At 54.4% G+C, this 27,661-nt stretch overlaps 1 protein-coding gene across 1 annotated transcript; it reads left to right on the top strand.

Moving 5' to 3' along the window:
* Positions 1-27,661, top strand: DUSP8 (dual specificity phosphatase 8; the record flags this gene model as incomplete). Its single annotated transcript, XM_080345598.1, has 6 exons — positions 1-231; positions 6,516-6,654; positions 23,290-23,456; positions 25,694-25,853; positions 26,063-26,186; positions 26,578-27,661. 6 exons carry the CDS (start codon positions 1-3, stop codon positions 27,659-27,661), a joined length of 1,905 nt encoding a protein of 634 aa, XP_080201724.1.

Raw genomic sequence — 27,661 nt, 5'->3', positions numbered from 1 at the left:
ATGGCTGGGGACAGGCTCCCACGCAAGGTGATGGACCCAAAGAAGCTGGCCACCCTCCTGAGGAATGGAGCGGAAGGCACCCTGGTCATTGACAGCCGCTCCTTTGTGGAGTACAACTCCTGGCACGTCCTCAGCTCTGTCAACATCTGCTGCTCCAAGCTCGTCAAGAGGAGGCTCCAGCAGGACAAGGTCTCCATCACAGAGCTCATCCAGCCTGCCTCCAAGATGAAGGTATGGGATCTGGCCTTCATCTTTCCTGATGGATGCTCTCATTCTCTTCCCCAGTAGAAAGGGGCAGGGTGGGGGTGGGATGCAGACTGGCCTAATGGCCGGTCTGCGCCTGGTATGTGCATCCTCCTCCTCCGTCTCTTGACGCCAGTTTCTCCTGGCATCTCTCTGGCACCCTTTGGAGATCTGGAGTGTGGTCTCATGCGGCCATAGCACTGTCCTTGGGGACCTTTTTGTTGACCCACCCCAGTGGCATGGCTCCCTGCTCCAGGAGCCCTTACCAGGCAAGTCTAACAGGTCTGTCTGCCTTAGGACTTGTCCTACGCCAGCAAAGAACCCCCCAAAGCCTTCCTGAAGCCGTAAGCTTAATCCCCTGCTAAAAACTCTTCCCCTCCCCTCTGTCATCTCTAACTCCATTCAGGGACATGTAATCCTCCTCCCCTGTGACGCCAGAAGCTCTTAACCGGTGTCATGGCATATTATCTCTCCCAGGCTCCTCTATCGCTCCTGGTTAAATAATAGAGGTGGCTCTGAGCCATGGAACTGGGCTGGAGCCCCAGCCAGCACAGCATCGGGTGCCCCCATGGTGCCACAGGCCGGGTCTTGCCCTGTGCCGGGATGCTGCCGAGGGTGCCAGGCTGCGGGATGAGCCAGAGGGTGATTTGCCGTTCATGCTCGCCCTCCTGCAGGCTCGCTTTTACTGTTTCCCCCCTCCCGCCTTGTAATTTTATGGCAAAGCTAGGGTAATTCAGGCGATTAATCAAATGCTGGGCCCAGCTGGAGCCATCTGCGGCGTGTCCCCCCCTGCTGCCCCACGAAGCCACTGCTGTCCGCATTGGCTGCCGGTGACATCACCCTGCCGGGATCAAGGGGACTTGCAGCGCGGGGGGGCCGGCACTGCGCCAATCTGCTGCAGTGATGCTCCAGGCTGGGCGATTTGGAGGGGATTGCAGAGACTGATTCCTGAACGGCTTTAGCTGCTCTTAAATCCCCGGGAGAATAAAGCAGAATAATCAGTTTTTCGCAAGCTAGGAGGAGAGTGGCGCGGCTGCCCTCCCAGCAAGGGTCACCTCTGCAGTGGCCGCCATCACGTGGAGCGGCAGCAGTAGCAGCAGCAAAAGCGATGGGCAAGGGGGAGGATGAAGAGGAAGATGATGGGGAAGGAGGAAGCATGGAAGAGTTAATGTCAGCTGATGCTGTCTGCCTGGAAACCTACAGCCTGTCAACCACAGAGCAGTGTTTCCCAAACGGATAGGCGGTCTCTGTTCTGTCCCTATAGAAGGAGCAATTGCCTCCTTCCCCCTCCTGGATCGTTGCGTAATGATCCAGGTACTGGCTGGGGACATGATTATAGCCAGGGAAGATAGGGGTCAGAGGAGAGGCATTGCCACCATCTTTAATTCACAGCTTTTTCCTTTTCCGTATGGCTGAAATCTCTGCCCCCACTGCTGCTCTGTGCAGCCCCAGCTGCACTCGCCACTTGCACGCTGGCTCTCCCAGCACACACAGCCCAGGAATTAATTAAGCTTCAGGGCACCCTCGTGAGGTTAAGCCACTTGCCCTGGGAAACTCCAATTGGGGACCCAGAGGGGCTCACAGCTGTGTCATCATTTGGCATAAAGCAGGGGTTGTGACCATGACGTGGGGTGTCAAAGCCTTTTTGTGCATGCACTTGCGAGTTTGCGTTTTTGGATGATGAACTCTCGCCCTTTCTCCTTCCCTCACACCTCTGATTACAGCCACTTGGGTCCTGGACATATTTTGGGACTCCCAGAAATTAATATGATCTGCTGCCTCAAGGTGCACAGATCCTCAGAAAGGGGTGATGAAAGCTGGTTAAGACCTCCATTACCACCATATCGTTTCCTTGCCCCGACCTGCCATCGCTGGCCAACCCCCCCCCAGCCCTGCTTTGCTCTTGGCTCCCCACACCAGGGCTGAGGGAGGCAGTGGGGCGAACTAGGGGAAGGGGGGAACAAGGGGCATGGCTGGTGTTGGGAGCAGATGGCAGGAAGGGTGACATCAGTGGTGTGATTGTCCAGCCCCATTATTCCTCCTGACGGGCCTCCCGCCCTCCCCCTGTTTCCTGCTCCCCGGCTGGCCAGGGCTGCTGAGACAAAGGTGCTGCCAGTGCTGCAGGGCGGCCCGGGCAGGGACGTGCAGCCCTGAGCCCCCACCTCGTCCTGCTCCTCCTTGCCTGCCCAGTGCAAAGAGAGCTTGACCTGCTCATCCCTGCTCAGCAATGCCCTGGGTGGCAATCACCTTTTGGGGAAGCAGGCAAGGGCTGATACAGAGCAAAGCTTTTGGGTGACCTCACCTGGCTCTCACCTCCACTTCTCCTGCCTGTGAGCAGGCAGGGGGCATGAGAGCATTTGTCTAGTTTGCTTTTCCCAGTGCTCGCACCCTTCTTTTCCATACCACTGTTAAGGGAGAGTAGCATTAATAATGCTTCTGGATGCTGTGATTTGGAGCAATGTTGTGGGATAACATCAGCGCCTGGCTTTTTTGGTGCAAGGAAAGGACCATTTGATGGGAATGAAGAAACAGGGAAAATAATAAAAATCCCTTTATTTTTTCAGTGAAATATGCCTGGAATCATGAGTACAGCTAAGCCAGTATTCCACAAGTCCTGTTGTGTGGCACCTTCTCAGGCTGCCCAAGCTGGGAAAAGCTACAGCAGCAATTCATTTCCCAATTAGCAGTAGTCTCCCTCCACAAAAAAAATTGTACCAATTTACTGCTCTGGTTTTGTTTTTGAATGCTTCTCTCAATACTAACAATAATACATTCTCCCAATAATAAATTCCAATAACAACTGGAATAATTCAGCTCCTTGGTGCAGTTTCAGGGGCAGAGGTTATGGGAAATTCCTGCTTGGGGTTTTCACTAGCATTTCTTGAGGGAAATGTTGAAAATTTCACTTCTTCAAGATGCCCCCGGAAAGTCTTTCCACCTCTCGACCTCTTCTCACTTCCTAAAATGCAGCTATCTCCAGAGAAGTTGTAGCAGCATTTTGAGGCATTATGAGGGTCTCTTCGGGCAATGGGAATATTTATTTATTTGCGTTAGGAGTGTGGCTCTGCAAACAGCTCTTTTTCTTGAGGAAAAGCCGGGGCTTATTTTTGAGCTGTGTGCCTGGCTGCTCTCTATGTTGATGGAAGCCCTGTTATTTCAGTGGTGTGATTCACTGTGTTTTGAAACAATATGTGACTAAGATGTCAGTAGTAATTGGGATAATAAGAATAGCTTGCTCCTATCTTAGCCCAGCTCACCTGTAGAGCATCATCCTCCCTGTTTGGCAGCTAGGCAGAGGCAGAGTGGGGACTCAGACTGTGTTGAAACACTCAATGCCTGGGACCAAATGTCTGTAAGGGAGTTATCTCCAGCCAAAGCTGGGGAGGGTGTTGGGGAGCACTGGGCTCAGCACAAAGGCAGTGGGTAGTCTCAGCTGGAGTTTGGTTGAAGCTGTTGGCCAGGTGGTCCCTGCTCTGGACTGGCCATCCCTCCAGCCAAGATGCTGGCAAAGAGGAGGTTTGTCCCTGGTGAGGTGCCCTGGGGCACCTCCAGTGCTGGGGCGGGCCAGCAGCCTTTCAAAAGCATGTATGAGTTTGCAAGCCCACTCAACACCTTCCAGAAGACTTGCTGCACCTTGGCCCCGCTACCCCTTGTGGCTGGATTTGGTGACCCTTCCTAGAGGATGATGCCTGGGGCGTTTGGTTACTTCAGCAGTCTCGGGGTGATGGGCAACCCCCATGGGAGAGCTCCCACCATGGAGGTGCTGCTCCTCTGTTGTCAGACATGCCTCTACCCTATGCCAGCACCTGGAAGAGGCAGGATTTGGCGCTGAGCATCTCTTCAGCTTTACCCTTCTCCTCTGCCCTGGTTAGCTTTTAAGCTCTGTACGTTTAAGGCCAGAGATGGGGCTGTGCTTTCCCCTGCATATCAGGAGCGTGTGAAGTTAATGGGAGACCTGTGGACCTGATTAAATATCTCCCTCTCATTTCCCTTTGTGGCAAGGAGCTGGGATGCCCTTGTGGGCTCCACCAGGGCTTCTCAGGACCATCCTGCAGGCATCCTCACCCCAGCAAGCCAGGTATTTTTTTTCTGCAGCCGGGCCATATGAGGCCAGTGCTTGTTTGGCATTTACATTGAGTGAAACCTTATAACTTTAATAAGATATAAACCGTGTCACACATCTCTGCCGTCGCTCAGCAACCCTGCAGTAATGGCCCAAACAAAGCCTTCCCGTGCAAAAGGAACACTAAATCCTATTGTGGGATAATTCTGCTTGGCTAGAGCCAGTATCTCCTCTGCAGCCACCCCAGCCTGGACCATGCAGCCAGGATGAGCCCTGGCCCCCCTGCAGCTTGGTCCCTGCCTCACTGTGCTTTTGGGGGAGATGCTGTTGCTGGCATGGGGATTCAGGCTGGGAACTGGATTTTTGGAATGTGCTAACAGCATGCTAGAGGGCTTGAAGGGATAGTGGCCCTGCTAAGGACTGGTGGTCTCCCAGCTCTGAGCTGGCTCAACAGCCCCCATGTTTCCCTCCAGCTGTGCTGGGGATGGCCTCTCATGTAAGTCTTGCTTCAGGGATGGCCAAGGAAGAGATGCTGGGGTAGATCCTCAGGTGGCTTGCTCCCACGTAGCTTTGATAATTTTTCAGTGTCATATTTTTAAATTCCCACGTCCTTTTCTCTTCCTCTTATCCTGCCTTTTTATCCCTCTCATCATCTCGCTGACCTGCAGGGCCAGTTTTGCTCTCCAGTGCCCAGTGCCAGGCTGGAACAGGCTGCTCCTTTGAGCTCTCCCCTTCCTATTGCAGAGTCAGGCGTGGTGCCCCAGCAGGGATTTCTGTTGGTGTGGGACTGTCCTTCCACTGCAGCGAGGAGACATGATGAGCTCAGCTAAATCAGTCCTCCCTGCAGTTGTATTTGGATGGTGCTCACGTTGCTGAGCAGGGAAGCACCTGCGGCAGGGTATGAAAGCAGCATTAATATCAGCAGCAATCCCGAGCAAATTTGCTCTGGTGGTAAGATAGGGCATGGCAGTTAGATAACAAAAGGAGGCAGGTGTCTGTGAGTGGTTCCTAGTTCCAGTGGTCTCCTAAGGGGATTTCGGAGAGGGACAGGCAGGGGGTGGGCAATGGGCCACTTCAACACAAGTCAAAGGAGAGAGCAACTCAGGGACACAGACTCTCCCTGCCTGCCCACTCCTGCCTCTTCCCCCTCCTGCAGCATGATGGATATGTCTTACCCTGTCAGCTGGGAGGGCCGGCATTCACAAGGCAGGTGTATGCCATTCAGCAGGCTATTCAGTGAATGCACTGAGCCATGCCTCTACAAGAATTTTTATCTTCTTTTCATGCACAGACCTTCAGGTAGACATAGGAATGGCCAGCTGCAGCTTGAATGCTCTCACTGCAATTCAGGCTTGGGGAGACTCCTGCCTGCAGGCAGATCCCTGCCTGTGGGATATGCCCCCATCTCACCTGCCCCACAGACCCTGCAGCAACAACAGGGCTGGGTGCTGTTTGTGGCATGTAAAGTCACGTGAGTGTAGCCCAGGAGCTGCTTTCCCTCTACCCCAGCACATCTGCAGTGTGCAAGCCCCACCATGCATTACAAATGGAAGAAAGAGCATCCCCCTGAACATCCACCAAGCTAAAGAAGAGCTTTTCCCTCTCCTTCAGCCCTCAGGGGTGATCTGCAGGTTTGGGTTGTGCTTCCAGATGGGCAGTACCTACAGAGGTGTTACTGTGCTGGGCATGATGTCTCCAGGCTGAGCCCTGAAGAACTGTCACTCCAGCCCCACTTGCTCCAGCTGCAGCATGGGGGCTGTACTGGAAGCACCCCTGCCTGCATAACCACCCAAAAATCCCCATGACACCAACCAGGCTGCAGAGGACTATCTGAGGGCAATGTTTGGGTGGGGAGGAAGTGGTGGAAGGAGTCATGATGACTTCTGGGATGTGGTTAAGTAATGGCAAGCTGAGGGTGGGCAATGGGGAGGAGTGACCCTATTTGGGGTAGGATGCTTAAAAGTGCTAACAGTTGTTGGGGCTACTCTGATGGGCATCTGCACTGACACGCTTGCTTATAGCTGTGGAACAGAGTCCCAGCCTGGCTGGACCCTTCATTCAGTGAGCGAAGCCAGCTCATGGGGACAGCATGGAGCTGTGGTCTCCCACTTGTGTGACTACTAAATTCAGCTTTGTTTCCCATGATACAGGGGGCAGCAGCATGCTCAGCCTATTTCTCTGACACACGGCTTTCACCATTTCCCTGCAGGTTGAGGCAGAAGAGCACCAGGACGTGGTGGTCTATGACCAGAGCACGCGGGACGTGACCGGCTTGGCTGCCGACAGCTTCCTTTCTATCCTCCTGGGCAAGCTGGACAGCTGTTTCCACAGCGTCTCCATCCTCACAGGTAGGAGTCCTGGATTACCACTTCACCTGGCGCTCATGCCCTCAGTCTGGAGTTACGGAGCTGTGGCCACATATGTCCATCTGCACCTGCTTTCCTGGCCACCGGTGGCTGTGGTGACAGAGGACAGCCCTGCACACAGTCTGAGGAAGCTCAGACCCCCTTGAATTAATTCCTTGCACTGTCCAGCTCCCTGTTACTGCGCCCACCAGTCAGAGTGAATGAAAGAGGAGAGTACAGTGGGGCTGTGGTGACACAGATCCAGCCACCCAAAAGCTGCCCTTCATTTCCCCATCCCTGTGCTGCTTCATCCCCAGTGAATGTGCTATGGGCTGGACGTGGTTTGGGTGCTCTGCTCCCTCTTGCTGCTGTCAAAGGGAGGGCAGGAGAGGAAATCCATGGATGTTCTAGAAAGGGGAGGGGAATGAGGGTTGGGGCAGAGGGTCATCACTGGGTGAGTTCAGGGTCTGCTGGAGATGATGCTCTCCAGGCATGAGCACACAGGCAGGAGGAGGCACGTGCTGTCCTAATTACAGCCCTTCTGCAGAGTAAAATGGAGGCAGGCGGCCGATGAATGAAACACTCTAACCCAGCAGAAAGGAGAAGAAAGAGGCAGCAAGCTGCCGAAGAGAGAGTTAAAGCTGCCTTTGATTCCTCATGGCTGGGTGTCTGCCCGGCTCCTGCACATGGAAGGGAGGGCAGGCACTGCCCCATGCAGCCCCTCGGTCCTGCTGAGCTCAGCCAAGCTCCTAGATAGGGCTAACAGGACAGAGATGGGGATCATCTCTATTCCCCAAGCCCGTCCCCATCCTGTGGTGACTGGGTACTGTTTTGGGGGTGAGGTGAGGGCACTGGCCTCTGTGTCCCCCAAGCATCGCAGAGATGGAGGGAGCAGCCATCCCCGCAAACCTGGTAGCATGACAGACCCTGGGAAAGGGTAGTTGTGATGGGGAAGGTGCCACAAGCAAGTGGCATTCAGAGAGCCTTGTCTGTGCAAGCCATGGGTAAGTGCTGTTGAATTAGAGCAGCTGTGTTGTGATGGGGAGAACAGAGCAGAGAAACAGCAGGAATAAACCACCAGTTCAAGGGTTTCAAAAGCAAGTAGGGACTACACAAAATCACGTTAAAGCTAATTACATGGCCCAGGTTGCAGGAGCTCTACTGAGGCTAGTGCTTGAGGATGCCACCATGAGCTTGCTACAGCAGCCCCTGGCCTGCTCCTGCAGCCGTGCCTGTGGCTCCAAGGTCATCGCGGCATAAACAAGGGCAGAGCTTGTGTACAGTGCAGGAGAACGCAAATTCAGTCACATCTGGGAAGGAACCTGCTTAGTCACCAGGACGGGTCAGGAAACAGCATTCATGGCGTGACCCTGGCACCCCCCACCCGCCACCGCTTTCCCAGGGCTGGGCGAGGGGCAGTGTTATGGGCTGGCTGGAAAACCCTGCTGCCAGAGTCCTCTTGGGGCAGGGATGAGGCTGGGTGAGGTGGCCCTGAAAGCCCCAGAGCCGCCTTCTCCCTGGGAAAGCAAGGGCAGGCTTGGGGGACCCCTGTAGTACTGGTGCATCCCAGCCACATGCACTGCATGCCCCATGCTGGGTGATTGCCAGTAGCATGCCTCTCCCTGTCCATCAGCATTGCCTTCACTGAGCCTCCTGCGAACAATCCTGCGCCCAGCTTGGGCACATGCGTCTGCCATCCCAAGGTCAGTGATTTCCATCCCCCTGGGCTGCAGGAGTCCACACCCCCAAGCAGGAGCACAGCTGTGCTAGGCACTAAGCGAAGCTTAAACGTTCCTAATTAAAAGCACTGCAGGGCCACAGCCTGATGGGGAATGTGGGCCATCACCGGGTGGAAAAAATGGGAACCAAAATGTAGAACACTGGGTCATGGCAGCGGCATTTTACATGGAAATCGTGACTGGAAGCGGCTGCAGAGAGCATCCGGGGGAGGCTGGGCACACTTGCCAACAGGCGCAGCTTCCTCCTGCCTGCGGCATGGGCAGCAGCCACGTTGTTTAAGAGGCAGCTCTGCAGTGCTTGGGAGGTCTGGGGTGGGATGAGCAGGCCCGACCTGATTCTGACCCTTCACCTTGGTGGGTTTTAACCCCCTGGTCTGTCTGCTTTGAGCTCAGGCACCTGGTCTTGCGCCAACCCATCCTGTGTCCCAGAAGAGGTGCCTAGGTCCTCCCTGGAGGTGGCTTGTGACCACAGTGGGGAGTTGGGCTGGCAAAGGCTGCTGAGATCTCAAGGTGCTGTCCTGAAATCTCAGCCTGTCCCTGAATGGATGCCAGTACCGTAGGGAACCCCATCCTGAGGGTCCCCAAACCTGTGTGCCAGTGCTATGCAGCCCTAGAATCTCCCAAGCCCCTCTGTGCTCCCCAGCTCTCTTTAGCCCCAACAGATGTTTCTCCAGGAGTGACACACATCTGTGCCTCAGTGTCTCTGTCTCATGCAAATGCCATGCTTGACCGTTCTTGTTCACCTCCAGCCCATCATCCTTCGGACTCTTGAAGCAGCTGGTGGAGGCTGATGAGCGAGGACAGGGGAGATGGGGGTAGCAAGAACAGTGTTGGGGACCCCTGAAGGGTTAACAGCCCAGAAGCAGTGATTCCAGCGGGGCTGGAAGGAGGAATCTGAGTCAATTATTCCCAGTCTTGGAAATCATCGGCTTCTCTTCTTTTTTCCTGCCTTTTTTTTTTTTTTCTAATTGTGTAAGTATAAATAGTGCTGTTTGCTGCCCTCCATCCGTGGGAGCAGAAAGCCTGTTGATTTATATGGTTTTCCTGACATCACATGGAGTGGTGGAAAACTGAATGGAGCCAACATTTTTCCTGCATTACGTAATGCCCCCTCCCTCCCAGACCAGCTCTGCTATTCCTGCAGGAGCCTGACTGTTCTTTAACCTTTATTTACTTCAGCACAAACCCTCGCTTTTTTGCCCCCCCTTTTTTAGTGTGTTTGTTTGTTTGACTTTGCTTCCCTCCCCCCACACCCCCTCCTTCTTCCCCTTTGCAAACTCCTGCTTGGTTTTTATTAGCAGCCATTATCTGTTTATGAAGCAGCAGCAGCAGTCTGGCTCCATCACTCCCTGATGGCTCCCACGTGCCAGTTCTTATATTGGAGCCTGGCCAGAGCTGTAGCATAATGCTGAGCTCCTGAGTGCTGAGCTTCATCAGCTTCTCTCCATTTGTCCAGATACAGCAGAGGGTGGAGAGATATTCCTTTTCTCCCATTCAGCAGTTAAACGCAATAGCCAAGGGCTTGGGATGCTTGTCCAGATGATGTTCAGGCACCCATCCTGTCCTTACTCCTGGTTCTTGGGCTAAGCACTGGGCTCCCCTCTCTTGTGCCCAAAGCCGTATGCCAGCTGGAGATGAAACTGGGCTGGCAGTGTGGCCAGCAGCGGTGATCTGCGTAGCCCAGACCTCTGGGGTTGGGACCCCTTTGCATGGCAGAGGCTCTTTTCATTGCGGTTTCATGCACTGGAGGAGCTTTATCATTGTGATATCGCACTCTGACCTGAAACAGGCCCCTCGCTTGCTTTCTGAGCTCAAGTCATGAGCTTTTCATCTGGCTTGGGAACATGTGTGAGATCATCTTCAGCCTCCACCGCCCCGCCCCGTACCAATTCTTCAAGGAATGTTTAAATTTTCCAGTCCTATTCTTTCTAAATTTGGAGCGTCTGTTTACTCCCAGGATTCGGAAAGAATGTAACAGTATCATCAGCAAGAAATCCCTCCTAGCCCTCCACTCGCCATCCTCCTCTGTGGTGAGTGCGGTGGCCTCCACAGCACCGGCCATGGCCCAGGTCCTCTCCAGCCTGGCAGTGCCGCAGTCAGACGGAGCAGCCGAGGAGAGTTGTAATTGCACGGTGGCAGTGATCTGGAGGGGGCTGAGATTTGGGGGATTTCAGGGGAATCTACCAGAGGCAGGTGACTTCAGAATGTGCAAAATGCAGTCATGAAAAAGGAGAGGGGATTTCCATTGCAGGAGCTGACTTGGGCTGCCCAGGCATGAGTGGATTCAGCACTGGCTAGAATAATTTTAAAACAAGGACTCAGGGATAGATCATTGAAAAAATATAAAAAGAGAGAAAGGACTTTTTTTCTGCATAGGGACAATCTTAAAAGAAGGTTAAACATCAGGGCAGCTGAATGTGACTTTGCTCATCCTTGGCTGAAAATACCGTGATGCTTTTGCGTGTCATGTCAGTGAGAAGCCACATGCCAGCATCAGATCTCCCTTGCTTTCTGATCCTCTTGAAACAAGTTGAGCTGGGGCTGTTCTGGAGGAAAAGAGAAGATGAATGAGAAAAGCTGAGCTAGGCAGGTGTAAAAACAGTACATGGGCAGGGCAGAGAAACGGGGCTTTCTTTTGGTCAAAGTCCCAGGGGCTGGAGGTGACATGTGTATCCAAAAGGCAGCAAAAATTCCAAGGAATCTGCAAAGCTTGTCATGGCTGCTGAAGCTAAAAGCGTAGCAGGATCCAGAACCAGGATCAAGGTGTCTTTACAAACCAAATGTAAGAAAAAATAGTGTAAAACATAAGAAAGAAAATACCCCAAATACATACAGTTTGTTTGTCAGTCCGAAGCTGTCTGATGGGAGTGAGCACGCAGAACCCCACTGCAGCTGGTTATTTGATGGTCAGCTTCCTCATCACCAGCTCTGGACAGGACCACGACTTCATCTGTCAAGTTTGATATGTGAGTGTGTCTCTTGCAGGCATCGCACATACAGGATGCACTAGCTGGTGGACTTTGACTCCAGCAGAGCCTCTGCTTGGTACATGGGCCTAAAGATGCATCTGTAGGTCAAGTCTTGGGGCTATTTTAGGTACCTTCACACTGCAAGGTCTAAGAGTACTTAGGGACTTATAGGTGTGAATCCATCAGATGTACCCACAAGTTTTTCTTCTAAAGTCTAATTATTGCCTCTGAATCTTCCACAAGCACCTCTGCCCACCTGTGGACATCTCTTATCCCATAGCATACTGTGATGAACCAAAAAAGCAGATCCTCAGCCAGCAGGAATGAATAGCAGGGTATGAATAAAGAGGGTGCAGGAGTGGGGCGGAATGAGATGAGAAAGAGCACTCACATTGTACTCTCAATTGCTTACTTCTCCCAGATCTGGGAGTTTTGAATAAGCAGTTTTGCAAACAATGTGAATGGGGATCTTGCTTGTTGTTAATCTACAAACTGCCTGCGTGATGCTTGGGAACGGAAGAAGGGTAAGAAGTGTTGTGGAAGGAGTTACACCCGGCTTTTCTCAGGCAGTATGTGGTGGGGCACAGGAGGGTTACCGGTGGTGATGCTTTTCTTTTGACCGTCCAGAGGGATGGAGGTAGGGTGCTATTGCCAGCCTAGTGGGAGAGGCGCTTTTTTAAAATCATAACATTAGCTTTAGCCACTGGAGGTTGGATTTCAAAGGGCAACACCAAGTTTTGTGAGGTTTTTTTACAGTCCTAGAGGTTTAGGTAACTCTCCAAAACTCCCTCCCTCTTGCACATCCCTGAGTCCATGGCACTGGAGGAATTGCTTGCTTTCCTTCGGCAAAGCTGTCTGGGATCACCTTGACCAGGGCAGGACTGTGTTTTCTTGCCCTCCAGCCCCTATCCAGTGGGTGCTGGCATCCAACCCTGGCCACCCAGCCTGGTGGTGGCCCTAGGCAGTGCTCCCAGTTCCTCAGTCCAATGCACAGCACTGGGGTAAGGTGCCCCCTTCCCACCCTCCACCATGACCAGGAGATCCCTAGGAGGGTTTCAGCCATGGTGGGAGCAGCGGCTGCATCCCTAGGAGGGGTTAAGCCAGGTCATGTATGTGTGAGCTGATTGTATTCCAGACCTATGCTCTAAACCTCCCTGTTTAGCAACACTGTCGTCAGACAACTTGTTTTCCCGATTCTATAATTACCCTGAGGAGCTTCCCCTCCCCCTCAAGCCATGTTTTTAACCATTGGACCCAGAAAAGGCAAGCAAAAGGACCAAAGGCAGAGAGGGAAGGAGGAGAAGGGGCTCAGTGAAGAGCAGCACTTTGGTTGCCAAGACTTAAAAATCCACCGTGTAATTTCGTTTCTCATTTCTGGAAAGCTGATGGGAAGAAGGCAACTTCCCCAGTAAGAGATCCCGATGCGCAGGAGCCACTGCCCAGTTACGGTTTCCTTCCTTTTGAGAAACCTACCTCCCCTTATCCGCCTCCCCCTTCCCCTGGGCCCATGCCACATGCTTGTGAAAGTTCTGCACTGGCAATTATTATAAGGCCCTGGCGCTGGGTGGAGGGAGGAACCACCGCCCAGCTGGGCTCATACCAGGCTATAGGTTCTGTCATGATGGGCATGAAGGTGCTGAACAGGAGCTCATTCTGCTCCCTGCCCTTGCAGGCGAGTTGCACAAGTCTCTCTGACCCACTGCAGCAGATGTTTTTCTGGTGAGTGCAGTGGCAATGAGAATGAAGTGGGGCTGGCAAGGCTGCTCATCTCTCCCTGATGATACACCTCTGTCTCCTAAGTAGGGGCTGGAGGCAGGATGGGCGACAGCCTGGCCAGGAGGAGCACCTGGGAAAAGGGGCTGAGGGGCAGCAGCTGATACATGGGATGTATCTCTGCTCTATGGACGTTGCCTTTCATCTCTCTACTTGCCAGCTCCTCGCTGCCTCAGCAGCAGCTCCCAACCCCTACCCTGGTCCTGGCAAAGGGGTGAAGAAAATGGGGAGAGAGCAGAGAGGAGGATGCTGCCTGGGGAACAGTGGCTGCTGGTGGCAGCTCCATGTGGCTGGACCCCGCACTGGTAGAGGAAGGAGGTGGCTGACTAACTGCGCTCACTTGTTTCTTACTGAGGTTCAGAGGGACATGGGGATACTGGTGAACCCCTTGCATCAAGTGCTGCCTGGTGATGTCATGCCCAGCTCCCAGCAGCCCTGAACTGAAAACTCAGTCCAAACATATCCTGAAGGAACATGCCAGTACCAAAATAAATTGTGCTGAGGGCTCTTGCAAGTCTGAGCGAGTCAGGCAGCCAGAGGGCAGCGATGGAAGGCAAATACGTGTTTGTGCACTACTGGATCAAGGGCAGGTTGATGATTGCACCCCCTAATTCACCACATGCTTCCTGTAGCATCCCATTTGGCTGGCACAGAGCAGCCATGCCCTGCCCCTGCATGGCCCAGCGATGGTTTCCACCCCAGTGGAGCCCCCACCACAGCTGATGGAGCGAGTCTCAGCCAAATAGCCCACCAGAGTGGGTAGAGCACCACTGTCACAGCAGTGATGGGGCATGGAGGCATCTCCATTGTTAAGAGCTATTGGCACTAGCCGCCAGCATCATGCACCCTCCCTCATAAGGACAGAGGTGGCAAATGTGGTGGAGCACGGACCCCCTGGGGAGCTGCTGTGAGAGCCCCTTCCGAAGCATGGCTCTTGGAGTAAGGCTGCTCCTCTCTCTTCCAGCCTAGTTGGAGCATGCTTTGAATTTTATCCAACCTCTGACCCACATCTGATAATAATCAAACCATATTTGTTACAACAACAAGGCTTGTTAAGAGGCTGGCTCCACTCGCAGTGGGGGGGAGGGGAGAGCACTTAGTTAATGCCAATGACCTCATCTCATGTGATGTCATTCAAAGGAAAAACACTGAAGTCACTCACATGTGGCTCAGCCTGGAGTTTTTCAGCCCGTAAAGCTTCAGATTTTCAAAGGCACAATACATGCTCCCCCTCACTCCTCCACGTACTATAATCCTGAATGATTTTCTGGAGGCCTGGGCTCAGACCAATAAACTCATAAGGAGCTGTGTGGAGACGTATTAAGGAGTCCCATGGGTGGAAAGGGGGGACAAGTAATTCTCTCCTCGAGGACAAATGTAAAGAAGAAAACATACTGGCCTCCACCTGCTGCAGAAGCCACTGCAGATGGATAGACCCCAGAAAGACTAGGAAAGCCCATTCCTACATGTTCCCTCTTGCTTGACTTTTGCATATGAGAAAGTTTTGGTGGAGGGTGCATCTCCTCTAGACAGCAGTCCTGATCTGCTGGGACTGGGAAGGTGACTCCATCTGACGTGGCCATGCGCAGGTGTGAGCAGCCCAGCACCAGCCCTTCCCCACACCAGCTGTTGGAGCCCGTTTGTCTCCAGCTGTTTGAAACCACTCCAGGATGAGCATCCCTCCTGGGTGATACTCTCAATGGAGACATCAAGATGAGTTAGTGGTTAGTTCTGAAGACCTGCTGTCTGGTCCCTGGCTCTGCCCTGCAGCAGAGAACCCTGGATAAGTTATTTAAGCTTTTGTGCCTCAGTTTCCCCCATGAGAAACTCAGATTGTGGCATTGCCCTGCCTGGCACTGCTGTTCAGAGTTAAACATCTGCATGTTGGTCCTGCCAGGAGCAGCTGTGGGGAGGGGGCAGGATGGTGCACAGCCATGGGGTGCCTGTCACCTGACTGGGAGCAGCAGGGAGCAGGGATGGAGAGTGGTGCTGCATCCCTCCTTTGATGCAGGAGTTTGATCATGCACCACCCTGTCTGGTGTTAAAATGAGGTGTGGGCATTAGCTTCTTCCTTCCAAGTCCCTGTCCTCAAATTAACTCTGCGGGGCCAAATCCGGCGTGGTACAACGATCCACCTCCTGCAGCGGCTGCTCACTGTGGGGGGCCTTTGGGCGGGCGAGAAAATCGCGGTTGTGCCTTTAAGCAGGGAGCGAAGCATATGTCAGGCCCGGCGTTCTCCTGCGTGTCTGTGTGCTGAGTAAGGAATGCGGCCGCATGCCTGACCCGTTAGCTAGGAGCGCGCTGGGAGCGCGGCGGCGGATGGATCCGCGGGGCTGCTGCGCACCGCTGAGCTCATTCGAGCCGGAGCAGGAGCCGCGCACGCAGGGAGCGAGAGGCGAGGCGGAGGGCGGCCGGGGAAAGGGGGCTACGCCGGGACCCCTCACCCCCCTCGATATCGTTATTTTTTTAGCGCTTTTTATTTTTTCAGCCTGAAGGCTGGAGCCGGGCGGAGGCTGGCGGTGCTCTGCCGCAGGGGGGCTTTTTTATTTTTTTTAGGATTTTGTTTGGCCGACAGCTGTTGTTTTGCTAAGGCAAGAGGTGCCTCCGCGAGCCGCAGCCCGGCTGCCTGGATGCCCGTGGATGTAGTGATTGCTCCCTCCGAGGACCAGTTCTGGACAGACATGCGCGAAGGGCAGATGAAGCTGAAAATAAGGGTGCGGAGGATGAAGGAGAGCAGGGACATGAGAGGTTTGTCAGCCGGCCGGCTCCTTTCCTTCCGATGGGGACGGAGGGGGAAGAGAGGGCTGCTCCGCCTGAGCCCTGCTTTGCCCGGGGGACGCCTTTGCCGAGCGGCTGACGGGGAGCGGAGCGCGGTGGCTGGCGAGCGGGGCGATGGAGGCGAGCGGAGAGCGTGCGGAGGGGGAGCGATCGTCGGGTCCCAGCCCCGGGCAATGCGCGGAAGCGGTTGCGGAGGCAGCTAGCGCGGTCCTGCAGGCAGCAGCAGGAAAACAGCTGCACGGAGCGGGCAGCTCCTTCAGACAGGTGAGAGGCTGCCTGCAGCGGGCAGGAGCATCTGCAGCGGGCCCGGCGTTAAGCAGCTTTCCCACCTGCTGCGGGGTCCAGAGAAGCTGCCTGGCCGGAGAGGGACCGCTCCGGAGTCCCCTGAACCCTCCTCCAGCCAGGCAAGCTTGGCGGGTGCGCGGACGGAGCAGAGGAAAGCTACGGGAGCCAGCGCAGCCTCTGCCGCTGGCATCTCTGCTCCCTCGGGCGCCGCTTTGGAGGGGTCACCGAGGCTGCGGGCATGCGCGCCCCGGGCAAAGGGGAGTTGCGGGGGAGGGCGGCGAGGTGAGCCGGGAGCGATGGGCTGATGGAGCGCTGCGCTGCTGCCCGCGCCCAGGCAGCTGCCCGGCGGAGCCATTTCGCTTCACTAGCGTGGTTGCTGCCTGCCCATGTTCGGGGATTTCTTTCAGAAAGGGGGCTTGCAGTGTTTCCACCCCTCAAGTGAAGGGCAAGCGGAGGAAGGGGATATTAAATGGAGTAGCTTAAAAATATGCCGAGCCTGGAATGACCTAGATTACCGAAGGATTGAATCAAGAAACTTCCCCTCCATCACCACTTAAAATGGGAGCCTGCTAAAAGTGCTTGACAGGTTTTTGTGGCATGAAGCACATAACCCAGTGATGGTGTCATTAGTAATAAGTCACTCCTGGAAATGACACATTTTTCTTTACTTAGAACAAGTAAGGCTGGTCCAAAGCCGGCACAGTCACTGGAGGAAAATCAAGCCCAGCAGCTCAGGGAGCATGTCTGTGGTTGTGTGGGTGGAGGGCTTCCTTTCTGCCGCTTTTTTTTCTTTTTTTTTTTCTTTTTTTTTTTTTTTAAGGTCGTTTTCCTCTCATTTGGGAGAACGGGAGTGGGGTCTGAGACCAGCCTGTGAGGCCGGGCGGGGCTGGGTGGGAAGCAGCAGGGCGATGTAGCAGCAGATGGGCAGAGGCTGTTCGGGGTGACTGTTGGGGAAGTGGGAATTCACATGAATCCATAATAGGGCTGATTCATTGGCTTTCTCATCCCCACTGCCAGCAGTGGGGTGATGAAATTTGGTGCTGAGGGAAGTGAGGTTGAAACCTGGGCTGGGAGAGAGCCGAGGGGCTGGGCAGGGGGATGCAAAGCGGGGATAGAGGACTGTGTGAGTAACAGACATCTCTCTCTGATGCACTGGGATGGGGGGAAGAAAAACAGCATCAGCCAGGAGAGGGCGAGTTGTCCAGGCTGCAGAGCACCGGGATTTCACCCAGGCAGGTGGGAAGGGCAAGGCTGCCTGCATTGGGCATCACTGGAAGGGCTGCCTGCACCAGGTATTGCTGGCAGAGCTGTGGAAAAGCAAAGGGGGCTGCAGTGCCAAGAGGGAAACAGTGAGGATGGAGGCAGAGGGAAAACTCAGAAACATCCCAGGCAGCGGGAAGTGCTGACAAAGCCCTGGAGCTTCCCGGAGTGCAGTGAGTAAGGGTGGTAGTAAGCAGCGTTTCAACACATCACCCGGCTTAGCTGCCAGCACCAACAGGCTCCCACCCAGCACAAGAGCCAGGGAGACGGCGTTTTGCAAAGAGGGATTTTCCCAGCGGCTCTGGGCGTTGACATGTGGTGTGTCTGGCCCCTCCACTTTTTTTCCTTCAATTCAACCTGCCATAAAGGTGTTCGGCCAAATACTCAGGCTTACTGCCCTGCCAAGGCTAAGCACGATGCAGGTGAGGGCTGGGGTTTTGCAGGTCCCCCCAGCTCTCGTCATCTGCCATGCCTCAATTCAGCAAAGTGGTTTAACACTTGGGAATGGATGTCAGGGCACTGGGAGCAGCATGTCCCCAGGGGGCTGGGGTGATGGGGATGGGGCATCCAGTCACCATCCTGGCTACAGAGCCAGCACAGCAGTTGGGGAGCCGTGCTGGTGTGGCAGCTGCTGCTGGAGCATGCCCGCTGCTCCTCGCCACGTGCCATCCTGGCAGCAGCTCTCAGCCACCGCAGGCATTTTAATGAGAGCTGGGCAAAGCCCAGCCTCTCTCAACCTCCTCAGCCGCCAGGAGCTGTAAGAGGGCAGAGGGTGTCCAGCATGAGCACCGGCACAAAACCTACTGATGAGGTTGTGGGCTGCAACAAAAGCTGCAACACCTGCACAGGGAACTGGTCTCTGAGCAGCTCTGGCTGCTGCTCTTTAACACTCATTATAGGAGCAATGAGGGTGGGCTATAGGCTACATCTTTAATACCCCTTTATAGGTCTCCTGCTAGCTCCTGGTGTAAGAGCTGGGGATGAGGAGGTAGGGTGCAGTGGCTGCTGGCCGAGGAAGGGTTTGCAGCTCCAGCTGTGCTTGTTCCTCTCCTTCTTGCTGCCACAGGCTGATGGCACAGCAGGGTGACGTGTCACCTCTTATTCCCTGTTTCCTGTTCGGGGGCTTTGGGTTGGATGTGCTCCACCATGCACATGGGAGGCTGGTGAACAGGACATGTCCCTGCTGCTCGGTGTGGCTGTGAGGGGCAATTAGGAGACTCATGGGGCTGAGGGTGTTCAAGAGGCAAGTGACTCTCCTGAAGAGCAGTTTTGGGGTAAAGCAGGTGTCCTGGATAGCTCTTCCATGATTTCTTGCAGTCAGCAGGGCACCACATTGAGGCCAGAGCTGTTGGGCTGTTTCAAGAGACTCTGAAAGAGGTGAGTCCATGGGGCAGGAGATGAATAGGCAGTGTGCAGTCATCAGAGTGAGATGCAAAAGGGTTTTCAAGCCCCATCATTTCCCTGTCTCCACTATATGCCTCCAGCCTAGGAAGACAGCCTCCTTGCAGGGAGAGCACAGGGAGCAACAGGGGTCTGGGATATCCCTGCCTAATGTGCCCCACACCTCCCTTTTGTCACCAGCAGCATCTCCCATAACATCCCATGCAGCTCAACAGATTGTAAATCCCCAAAGCTGGGGCTTACCACCAGGAGGAAAACAATGCCACACCATGTCCAGGACTTTTCAGCCTCCCTGCACCACTACTGCTGCCCTGCCTTGGCAAAGAGGGGAGCAGGGTAACTTGCAAGTGTTGGGTGATGCCTTACATGTTGTCAGTGTCCCAACCATCTGCTGGATGTCCCCAGAGACCACCTGAGGGTGACAGTCAAGGCAGCGGGGAGGTCCCCAGGTGTGGCAGGGTCCCAATTCAAAAGTCCAACACCTCTTCCTTCCACCTGATCTCCTTCCATGCCCATCAGCCCAGCACCAGGCACTGGGGCTTTTAGTTCATTTTGGTTATAGCCACCCCAGGGTCTTACACAGCCACTAGTGCAAAGAGAGACTGGCAAAGGGGCTCCTTACCATGCAGTTTGCTGCTCAGGGGTAAAAGTCGCAGGGCTCCCCAATGGTTGCAGTAGTGCTGGTACCACAGGCGCTAATTCAAAGATGCTACTGCCTGATGGATGGGCTCGGGAAAGATTCCCAGGCTGGCCGCCTTCCCTCTGCAGCGTCTGTTCTCCCAGCAAATCCAGTTTCACTGAGAGGTTGTCATAGATGTTCAGCTGCAAAACATGCAGAGGGGAGGGCCTGGCAAAGATGGGAGTGCGAGAGACGTTGTGGGTTTTTTCCCCTCCTCTTTTTGCTGCCAGGGCCATGCAGAGCAGGGCTGGCCCAGAGGGGTCTCTGCAGGACACAGCAGGTGGTGGAATGGAGGTTCAGCATCCTGTGAGCAAAGTCAGGGATGGGGGAAGAAATGAGCTATCAGTTTTCACGCTTTTCTGGCACTAAGCTGCTGCAACAGCCCTTGCCTCAGTTTCCCTCTTTCCTTACAGCATTCCTCTCCCTCCTCAAAGCTGCATTACCCTTCAGCCCCACCTTGAGCTCGACACCATTAAGGGTTTTTGTGTCTCTGGGAGCATTGCTGAATGAACCCTCCAAAGCCAGGGGTGTGATTTTCACCCCCCAGCCCTCCCAGAGACTTGCCTGATGCTGGTTCTTGGCTCCTCCTTCCTCCATCCTCAGCAGGAGCAGTGAAGGTGTCCCCATTTCTGGCCTGGTTCCTTGTACCCAAATATCTCCCATCTTTTGTGGGCCCCACCCCTGCCTCAGGTAATTGCAGGAGGCAGGAAGACACTGTTTTTTCCAGGGAATGATTTTGAGAGCCCTCAGGAGTGCTAGAACCATGAACAGTGCACGAGACTGTGTCATGCAGGGACCAGCTCCTCTCCAGCAAGCTCTTGCCAGGCTCAAGGGAAGCATCAAGACACCAGAGATCCCTAAGCACCTGCTCTACATCAGATACAAATCCTTCCTGAGCTTAATTCCCCACATTCCAAGAGAAACGGCTCTCCCACTGCCAGCACGGAAAATAAAAGAGGAAAGATGCAATGCTGCCCTGGCTCCTTACTCTGTGGGGCCGCTCCCTCCCAGGAAAGGCTGGGATCTATGGCCCGGGGTATGGAGCGGGGAAAGCCCAGGTATGGGTTGGAGCTCAGCCAGGGACATTCACTACCTTTGGGATTGTTTTGAATAGCTGCTTCACTTTCTAAAAATGAAAGGCATGCTAGAGCAGCCGGCACGGGGTGGGGTGAGTGCTGCTCCGAGGTTGGGATGGTGTTGGGTACCCAGCCCCATCTCTAGGGTTTCCCCCAAGCCCCAGCTGCCCTCAGCAGCTGCAAGCATGGGGGAAATGAGGACAGGGAGGATGAGAGCATGCCCGGGCTCCCAGACACATGATTGACGCTCTGCTTGGGACAAGCAGGGAGAGCTACGGGCATAATTTCAGATGCTGGCATCCTCTGGCTGCTGGCAGCATGCTGGGATAGGCACTGCAGAAGGTGCTGCTGCCACTTTCTGTAAACATCCCCACGTCCTTTGCAGCCCCCTCAGCCCCTGCCTGGACTTCCCCAGGCAGGGCTGGCGGGGGATCTGTGGCCGGGCAAGTGTCGGCAGAGGTGAGCAAGGGGGAGAAAGCTGCGTGCCACAACCTGCTTTAGCTGTGAGATCACCCTGCACTTCTGGCTTTTGAAGAGCAATACAAAGCTGTACACAGCCCTGGGCAGCTCTTGATGGGTATGAGTGATGGTGAGAGGATGAGGATCAGAGTAGCTGCTGATCCCCAGGGCTGCACTTGTGTGCACTCTGCTCCTCAAAAAAAGTGCTGGTTTCTTTTGGAAAAATTCCCATGTTGTTTTGCATGACTCCAGGGGTGAAATCTGCACCCCAGTGTGCTGCAGGCTTCCCGAGGGTAGCTGAAGGAAGCCCTTCCTGCAGGGTTTCTTCTTGAGCATCCCTCAGGCATCAGCAGTCTGTGCTCAAGCTTGGGGACAAAGCGGGGAGTTCACATGTGTCCATGCGGGGCTCTGGCTGGTGATTTACGCTCCTTGGCAATGGGGACACAGCACAGGGATGAGCAGTAACCAGAGCTGTGCTGCACCTGTGCTGGGCCTCCTGCTTTTGCTCTGATTTAATGTCCCAGTTGAGAGGTGATGTCATTTCAGAGGGAGCCAAAGAAAAGGAAGTGCTGGAGAAGATAAGGTGCTTTAACTCTACCCCTCCCATTTGGCCAGATTTTGAAGCTGGGAGCTGTCAGCCAGCTGCCAGCCAGGAAAACATAGGGGAGGAAAGAGATTGGTGGAAGGACACCTTCCTCTTGGAGCAGTGGCAGCTGACACCAGGAACTGATGAGATGGAGGGTGGTGGAGGACCTCGTTTGTTCCTAGGTGATGTAAGCATGATTTTGTGCACTGCTCTGGCTTCTCCATTAACTTCACCTCCCAAATACATGGGGTGAGTTGTTGGCAGCACCAGTTGTACCTGACCTGAGCCTGTGTGCCAGACCAGCAGCCAGGGAGGTGCTCCAGGAGGGTCAGCAGAAATGCTGGCAAGGTCCTGGAGAAGGTAAATTGAGAATGTGCAAAGGCTGCCCTGCTTGTGAAGGGGAGAGATGGGATGAAAAGTTCATTACCAAAGGTCCTGTTTATCTGTGGAGATGAGCCAAGGATTCCCATGGTGCTGATTCCATAGATTTGGACTTTCAGAAGGATCTTGTGAGGACATCCTAGTCCCTCTGACAGTACAAGGTGGTCAAGCACCACAGTCTTCTCTGCCATTTGGGTGATGTCAAGCTGCATCTGCTTATTCACATAAAAGGGGAAAATCTCAAGAGACACTGGTTGGACCATCACTAGCCAGACCCAGCTCTACCCTGGAGGACAGGATCAATGAGCGAGAGCAAATCAGGATCGCCTGTGGCCTTACACAATCACACAGGACTTATGACAGCAGTGGAGCTTTTCCAGCTCCCTGAGTTGCCCACCATGCAGGCAGGGCAATGCTTGCTGCCTAGGTCAAGTCAGTGCTCTTGCTGCTTGAGCTTGGAATGGGCTCATTCACATCTAGACCATGCTTTTGGCCATGCCAGACACCGTGGTGATAGCTCTGGCTGTCAGATGCCACCTGCCGCGGACCCAGCCGGGCATTTTCTCTTAATATCGGTCTTTGAGATGCTCAAGTTGATTATGATGGCCCAGCAGCTTGGTGCGGTAAATTGGGCACTGCTTGCTGTCACATTCAGTAAGATTGGAGCATGAAAAACAGCAATGGCCTGCAGGTACCGATGTGTTGGTCCGGTCCAGTGTGGTGGAAAACATGGGCTTGGTGAGGCTGGGCAGAGGGGTCATCTCTAAGAAACTGCAATGTTTACATGTAGCCATTGCAACAATGTTTGGCCTTGATCTCCCCAGCCCCAGGAACTTTGTAGCTCGATGGGCTTGCTTGCCCTCATCCTGCACTGGTGGGTTTTGCCATCAAAAAGTGACCCTGGTTGTGCTCAGAGCAGTAGGCAGCCAAGAAAAGGACTTTCTCTTCCTGGGATTTGAATGAAGTTACAAAGAGCAAGAGGGGGTGCGGGATACCTCACATGTGGCTTAATATTCAGCTGCAGCAGGAAAAATCAAAGTTGGGTCTCCACTCCTTTCTTCATGTGTGTGGCACAGTCATCACAGCGTGTCTGCACTGCTTAGTGATGGCTGGTGGCTTTTTGCTCCCAAAAGCTCTGTTCTCAGTGTTGCAGGGTTATCACTGCTTTGTCTCCAGCCTGTGTCTTGGGATGCCAGGTACTGATGGTCTCAGCCTCACTGCTATGAACTCAGTGTTCCCATTTTCTCCACAGGAGGCTTTGCCACCTTCTCGTCCTGCTTCCCAGGGCTCTGCGAGGGGAAGCCAGCTGCCATCCTGCCGATGAGCATCTCCCAGCCATGCTTGCCTGTGGCCAACATCGGCCCCACACGCATCCTCCCGCATCTCTACCTGGGCTCCCAGAAAGATGTCCTAAACAAGGTACGGCCCGGTTGAGGGAACACATCTGCCCTGTCCCATCTGAGACCCCAACCATGCAGAAGGGTGAGGGCATTAAGGACTCTTCTCCTGCCCAGTGAGAGGACCACACATGCTCAGTCTGACCCTACCAGGAGGCTAAAGGCAAGGAGTGCATAGGCAGAGCCTGGTAGAACTGGGGAGGGTGGTCGCAGAATGAGTCATCTTATATTGGTGAGCTTTGGGTTGGTCAAACTCTTCCCTAGTGCCAGTAGCAGGAGAAGCATAGCCAGGAAAACACCTGAGCTTGGAGGGGGAGTTACCACAGCTGGGGGGAGATGTGGAGCCTGCTTTGCACCCACCCACTTCACCAGGCAGGCTGCCAGATAACACCAATTTCAGCAACCCTGCGATCCCCTTTGGAGCCAGAGAGAGTGGGAGCAAGCTGGGATATTCAGCCATGGCAGTGCAGGGACAGGCAGCTCTGGCCAAGGGCTTGTTCAGGAGGCTCAAAAATGAGCAAAGTTTTGCTGTAGGGAGAGAGAAGAAAAGAGGAACAGTGCCCTTTTAAAGGTGCTGAAAGGGCTGTGCTGTGATGTCATGCCAGGGAAGGAATTTTGTTTAAAGGAAAAATAACAGCGAGAAGAAAGAAAGAGGAATTGCAGTTAAAATGCCACTGGGCGCCTGCCTACCACAGGCAGGAGGGAGCCAACCAGGCGTCCTCGCCTGGGGCAGACAAGGGGGGAGAGGAATCATGACGCCAGAGCAGGGTTGGAGACAGAAAGGAGGGAGAGTGAAATTATATACAGGGAGTAGAAGGAAATGAAAGAGAAAAATGCCAAGAATGTGAGCCTGGGAGCTGGGCTGGCTCCACTGAGCCGAGGCCGGGCTCTGCATAGGCTGCTGGGGTGGGCAGGAACCGGCTGCTGGAGAGCCAGGGCCGAAATCCAGATGTGGTATCTTAAGGACCCAATGTCAGGCTGGAAATGGATGGTTTCCTTCTCTCCCTGCCTCCTCAGAGGGTTTTGGTCATCTTTTGGAGCTGTGTTTTCTGCCATTGCCATGATGTGTCCTGAGGATGCTCTATTCATAGGCAGCAAGAATGGGGTCAAATGCAGAGGCTGTGCATGGGCAATGCTTCTCCAGCACGTTGCAAAGGAGAGATCCCACATGGCAGCTCCACGCACTCTAACATATAGAAGGACGCTTATATCTCCATGTTTTCTCCTGTTTAATCCTGGGTCTTCTTGGAATAGTACAGACCAGGCACTGAGACCCAGCAGCTGGCACAGATGTTCCCCTATTTTTTATAAGCAACCTGCTACCAGTTGTACAGGTGATACTTAGTCTGATGGGATGAGGAAAGAGACAGGTCCGACGAGCCATAAATTTGGTGTCATCACCACATATAGGTAAAGCTGACTGTAGCCTTGGACGGGAAGTAATGGAGATTGGTGTGGATGCAGCAGTACACACCCAGCAAGCCAGTTCCCCGATGGATGGCCCGTGGGTCGAACCTCACCCCCTCATTGCAGTTTTTCATCTGACCCTATTTACCTAAGGTCTCCCTTGTGCCATCTCATTTTGCTGAGTCAAAAAAATGGGCAGTGATGGTGGCATTTAAGTGGCCAAAGCAGAAAAGTCACAGACAACAAGTCCAGGTTCACTCCAGTGTCAGAAAGAGGGAAGAGGTGGTTCCTCTTGCCACCTGCCTATGTCCTAACACAAGAGCATATGATCAGTGAAGAACTGTGAGCAATGAACAAATCTGTAAGAACTCCTGATGTGCTTCTGAGAGGTGTGGGAGCAAAGACATGGATTGACATTGGTCAGCATAGGGCGCTGCCAGTGACTCACACTACTCTGTTGGTGAGAGGCCTCCTCTCTCCCTCAACTGATACTTTCAAAGCTTTCAGTCAGAATTTCCACTGATTTTCTTTCTTGTATTTGCCTCTTCCACTCATAATGGAGTTCTGAGGTTTTCCCCCCTGGAACCCCCTTCCAGGTATTTTTAGTCTTGCTTACTTTTACTTGGACCAATGCAAAGACCTACTGAGGTTCAAACCTGTGTCATCTAAATTGACACAACCTTCTCAGCTGGCCTCTGCTGTACTACCATCTACTAGGTCAAGGCAGCAGTGGGAGACTCACAGGAGAAAACATCAGGATGGGAAAAGGCAAGGAGTGCATGTAAAGGCAGATCTTCAGCACTCAGTGCTTGCTGAAGTCAGCCATCCATTTGATTGCTTCTTTCCCACCAGGACTTGATGACACAGAATGGGATAAGCTATGTTCTCAACGCCAGCAACTCCTGTCCCAAGCCAGACTTCATCTGTGATAGTCACTTCATGCGCATTCCTGTCAATGACAACTACTGTGAGAAGCTCCTTCCCTGGCTGGACAAGTCCATTGAATTCATTGGTGAGCTTTTGTTAAAATGTTTGTGGACCCTCTATTTCTCAGCCTTCAAGACCTGAACTCTTCTTGTGTCCTCCATGGTCTTTACTTCCAGCAGCCCTTGTCCTTTCACACAAAGGGATTGAGGGCTGGGGAGGGAGGCTAGAGTAATTTTGCCCACCATCTCTGACCACATCAATGTTTTTGTCTCTGTTTCCTCTACCATGCCCCAGACAAGGCCAAGGTGTCCAGCTGCCAGGTGATTGTGCACTGCTTGGCTGGGATCTCCCGGTCAGCCACCATTGCCATTGCCTACATCATGAAGACCATGGGTATGTCATCAGATGATGCTTACAGGTGAGTTCTCCTCAGAGGGCAGGGAGGGGTGACACTGGTGTGCTTCAGTCCAGGGAAGGAAAGCAGGCTGAGCACAGGAGGAGGGGGTGGGAGCTCCTTGAAGCTCTGTCTCGCTTTGGCTGAGTCACGGTGGAACCAAACCAAACCAAACCTCCCTTCATTAAGTGTATGCAATGAGGAATGGTTGGGAGCAGTAAAATAGAGGAGCAAGGCAGTCCCAGTTCTACCCCTGGGACATCCCAAGACCCTATGGTTCCTCATGACCCCTTTATTTAGAGAGTCTGGTTAGAAGGTCCTGGACAATACCTCTTCTCCCCAAAGAGGCTGAGAGAATAGGGATGACCCACTGTAGGACCAAGCACCAACTGGAGCTGTCTGTGCCTCTTGGCAGGTTCGTTAAGGACCGTCGCCCATCCATCTCACCCAACTTCAACTTCCTGGGCCAGCTCCTGGAGTACGAGAGGAGCCTGAAGCTCCTCAAGGCCCTGAAGTCAAAGGGTGACCGGGGCGAGGGGGATGCCCAGCAGGACCTGTCAGAGGCGGCTGAGGGCAGCCGGCACCCCCCACCACCTACCTCAGAGAAGGCCGAAGAGGTGCCGAGAGGTGCCAGCCCGGTGTCCCCACACAGCGAACCCGAGCGGCCCGGCGGGACCCCGAAGGTCCTGTCGCCCACCACCCTGCAGCAGGGGCTCAACGGCTTGCACCTCTCCTCCGAGCGCATCCAGGACACCAACCGCCTCAAACGCTCCTTTTCCCTGGACATCAAGTCTGCCTACGCACCCGGCCTGCGGCAGGAACCCCCTGGACCTCCTGGCCCCGGGGATGGCCCCAAACTCTGCAAGCTGGACAGCCCCTCGGGCCCTGGTGGCCTCAGTCCCTTCTCCCCGGGGGCGGACAGCCCCGACCGGCCGAGCGGGCCCGACCTCCTGCTGGAGGCCAAGGTGAGGCAGCGGCGGAAGCACCGGCACCCGGCGGGCTCGCCGGCCCATGGCCTCAGCCTCAACGTTGGCGGGGCCTGTGCTGCACGCAAGAGCCCCAGCGCCGAGGACGGGCTGCCCCCGCGGCTCAGCCAGCCAGCTGCCGCCACCACCACTGCCACCTGGAGCGGGGTGCACCTGGAGTCCCCAGGCACCCCCTGCAGCGAGACCGGCTGGTACTTCGGTATGGACTCTGGTGGCGCCGGCAGCAGCGGCGGGAGCCTGTTTGCCAGCACCGGCCCATACCCACCGCCCTTTGGCTGTGGTGGGGTGGCAGGCGGCTGCGAGATCAGACTGAGGGACAAGGCGCGGGCTGAGCCGCGGGACGGGCGGCACAGCTGGCACGAGGAGGCTGGTGCTGAGAAGCAGTTCAAGCGGAGGAGCTGCCAGATGGAGTTTGAGGAGACCATGTCTGAGGGAAGGGCCCGAGAAGAGCTGGGCAAAATCGGCAAACAGTCCAGCTTTTCGGGCAGCATGGAGATCATCGAGGTGTCCTGA

The sequence above is a fragment of the Nesoenas mayeri genome, assembly GCF_963082525.1.
Source record: "Nesoenas mayeri genome assembly, chromosome: 5".
Taxonomy (NCBI): Eukaryota; Metazoa; Chordata; class Aves; order Columbiformes; family Columbidae; genus Nesoenas; species Nesoenas mayeri.
This window is presented reverse-complemented; position numbering and strand designations above follow the sequence as displayed.